This window comes from Aplysia californica, unplaced genomic scaffold, assembly GCF_000002075.1.
Source record: "Aplysia californica isolate F4 #8 unplaced genomic scaffold, AplCal3.0 scaffold00659, whole genome shotgun sequence".
Classification (NCBI taxonomy): domain Eukaryota; kingdom Metazoa; phylum Mollusca; class Gastropoda; order Aplysiida; family Aplysiidae; genus Aplysia; species Aplysia californica.
Window position 1 is genome coordinate 3,093 of NW_004797929.1, and position 1,512 is coordinate 4,604.

Consider the following 1,512-nt stretch of genomic DNA (forward strand, 5'->3'; position numbering starts at 1 on the left):
CCCTTTGACAAAATTTTAGATCGTTTAGGAGGCGGGCTTCCGACCATGCCAGTCAGGGCCAACCTGGGCTGGGATCAATGCGACATCCCAGCTGAAAGACCGAGTATATACACTGTGAAAGTTCTCTTCACTCGGGAATCGAACTGGGGCCTTTTGTGTGCGACACTACACCACAGACGCCGGTACCTTCGTTTGAGTTTGAGCAAGCATTTTACGGCACTTACAGCACACATAGATCATATGATTGCCGAAGATTAGAGGTGTTGGTAGATTGGTAGAGAGCAGCTTATATACTAAGAAAACAAGAAGGAGAGATAAGGACGATAATAGATATATGACACGAAAAAACAAGCAAACCACACCAGGGCACCTGCCTGCCACATTCTTGCGCATCTTTTTTTTCGAAGTAGCGGATCTGAAACAGACGTTAGCTATCATTGGCTGTCACTCCCTTCGTTGCTCGGATGCTCACAAATAATCCAACGGTCATCTGTCTCAGACAATCACCTGCACAAACAGACACTTTCTACTTCTCCACTTGCGTTTTTTCTATAATATTATAATGACCATAGACGCCGTTATCTTTGTTTGAGTTTGAGCAAGCATTTTACGGCATTTACAGCACATATAGGTCATATGATTGCTGAAGGTTTTTTGAGAGCATCCGAGCAAAGGAATGAATGGAAAACCATGACCGCCGATTTCTGTCGCAGATCTGGCACTGGATGATGTTGATGATGATTATAATGACACTCGTATTTATGACATCTATCTAAGACAACCAGTTTTCTCTTGGAACCCGTGAGTTCGTTTCTAGAGAGTGATGGTTTTTTAAACTGAGTACCCTCGACTATCTGCCAGGATGTTGTATTCTTCTCAGCCAGGGCTGGCCCCCAGAGGACAGTGCAGAAGCAGCCGGCCTTTAAAAGGTTCTGAATTGTGTTGATGGGGACGAGGAGTTTAAAAAGAACATTGCAGTTATGTTGTTGTTGCTGTTGTGTTGTTATTGTTGTTGTTATTGTTGTTGTTGTTGTTGTTGTTGTTGTTGTTGTTGTTGTTGTTGTTGTTGTTGTTATCGATCCAGAAACAGCTGGGCTCTCACCCTTCTGTCCGATGCCAAGTAGTGATAAGTGCAGGTTTGCTGCAGTTGCTGTAATGTTCCATAGAGTGTGTTGTCAAAGTTAGGTCTCGGAGGTAGACGGGTAAGCAGTTATCAATATTTCTGCTTTGTTCCTTTGCAGACAAATCTACTGGTCGGACTGGGGGTCGACTCCCCGCATTGAGAAGTCTGACATGGACGGCACGGAGCGCGAGACGGTTGTTCAGTTTAACTCCACGGCCTGGCCCAATGGACTCGCCCTGGACGCAGCAGGTGAGAACAACACACACGCACGCGCACTCACAAACACACACACACACACACTCTCACAAACACGCACAGACCCACAGACCCACACACCCACAAACACACACACACACACACACACACACATACACACATATGCTCACACA

The 1,512-nt window shown here is 45.7% G+C and overlaps 1 protein-coding gene across 1 annotated transcript in view; it reads left to right on the forward strand.

Annotated features, from left to right (window-relative positions):
- The first annotated feature begins 1,221 nt into the window (after positions 1–1,221).
- Positions 1,222–1,512, forward strand: part of LOC101858302 (low-density lipoprotein receptor-related protein 5-like protein) — a 1,812-nt gene continuing 1,521 nt past the window's right edge. Inside the window, exon 1 of the mRNA XM_013087929.1 lies at positions 1,222–1,372. Coding sequence (XP_012943383.1) covers positions 1,294–1,372 — 79 coding nt within the window. The 5' untranslated portion in view covers positions 1,222–1,293. The remainder of the gene's footprint in view (positions 1,373–1,512) is intronic.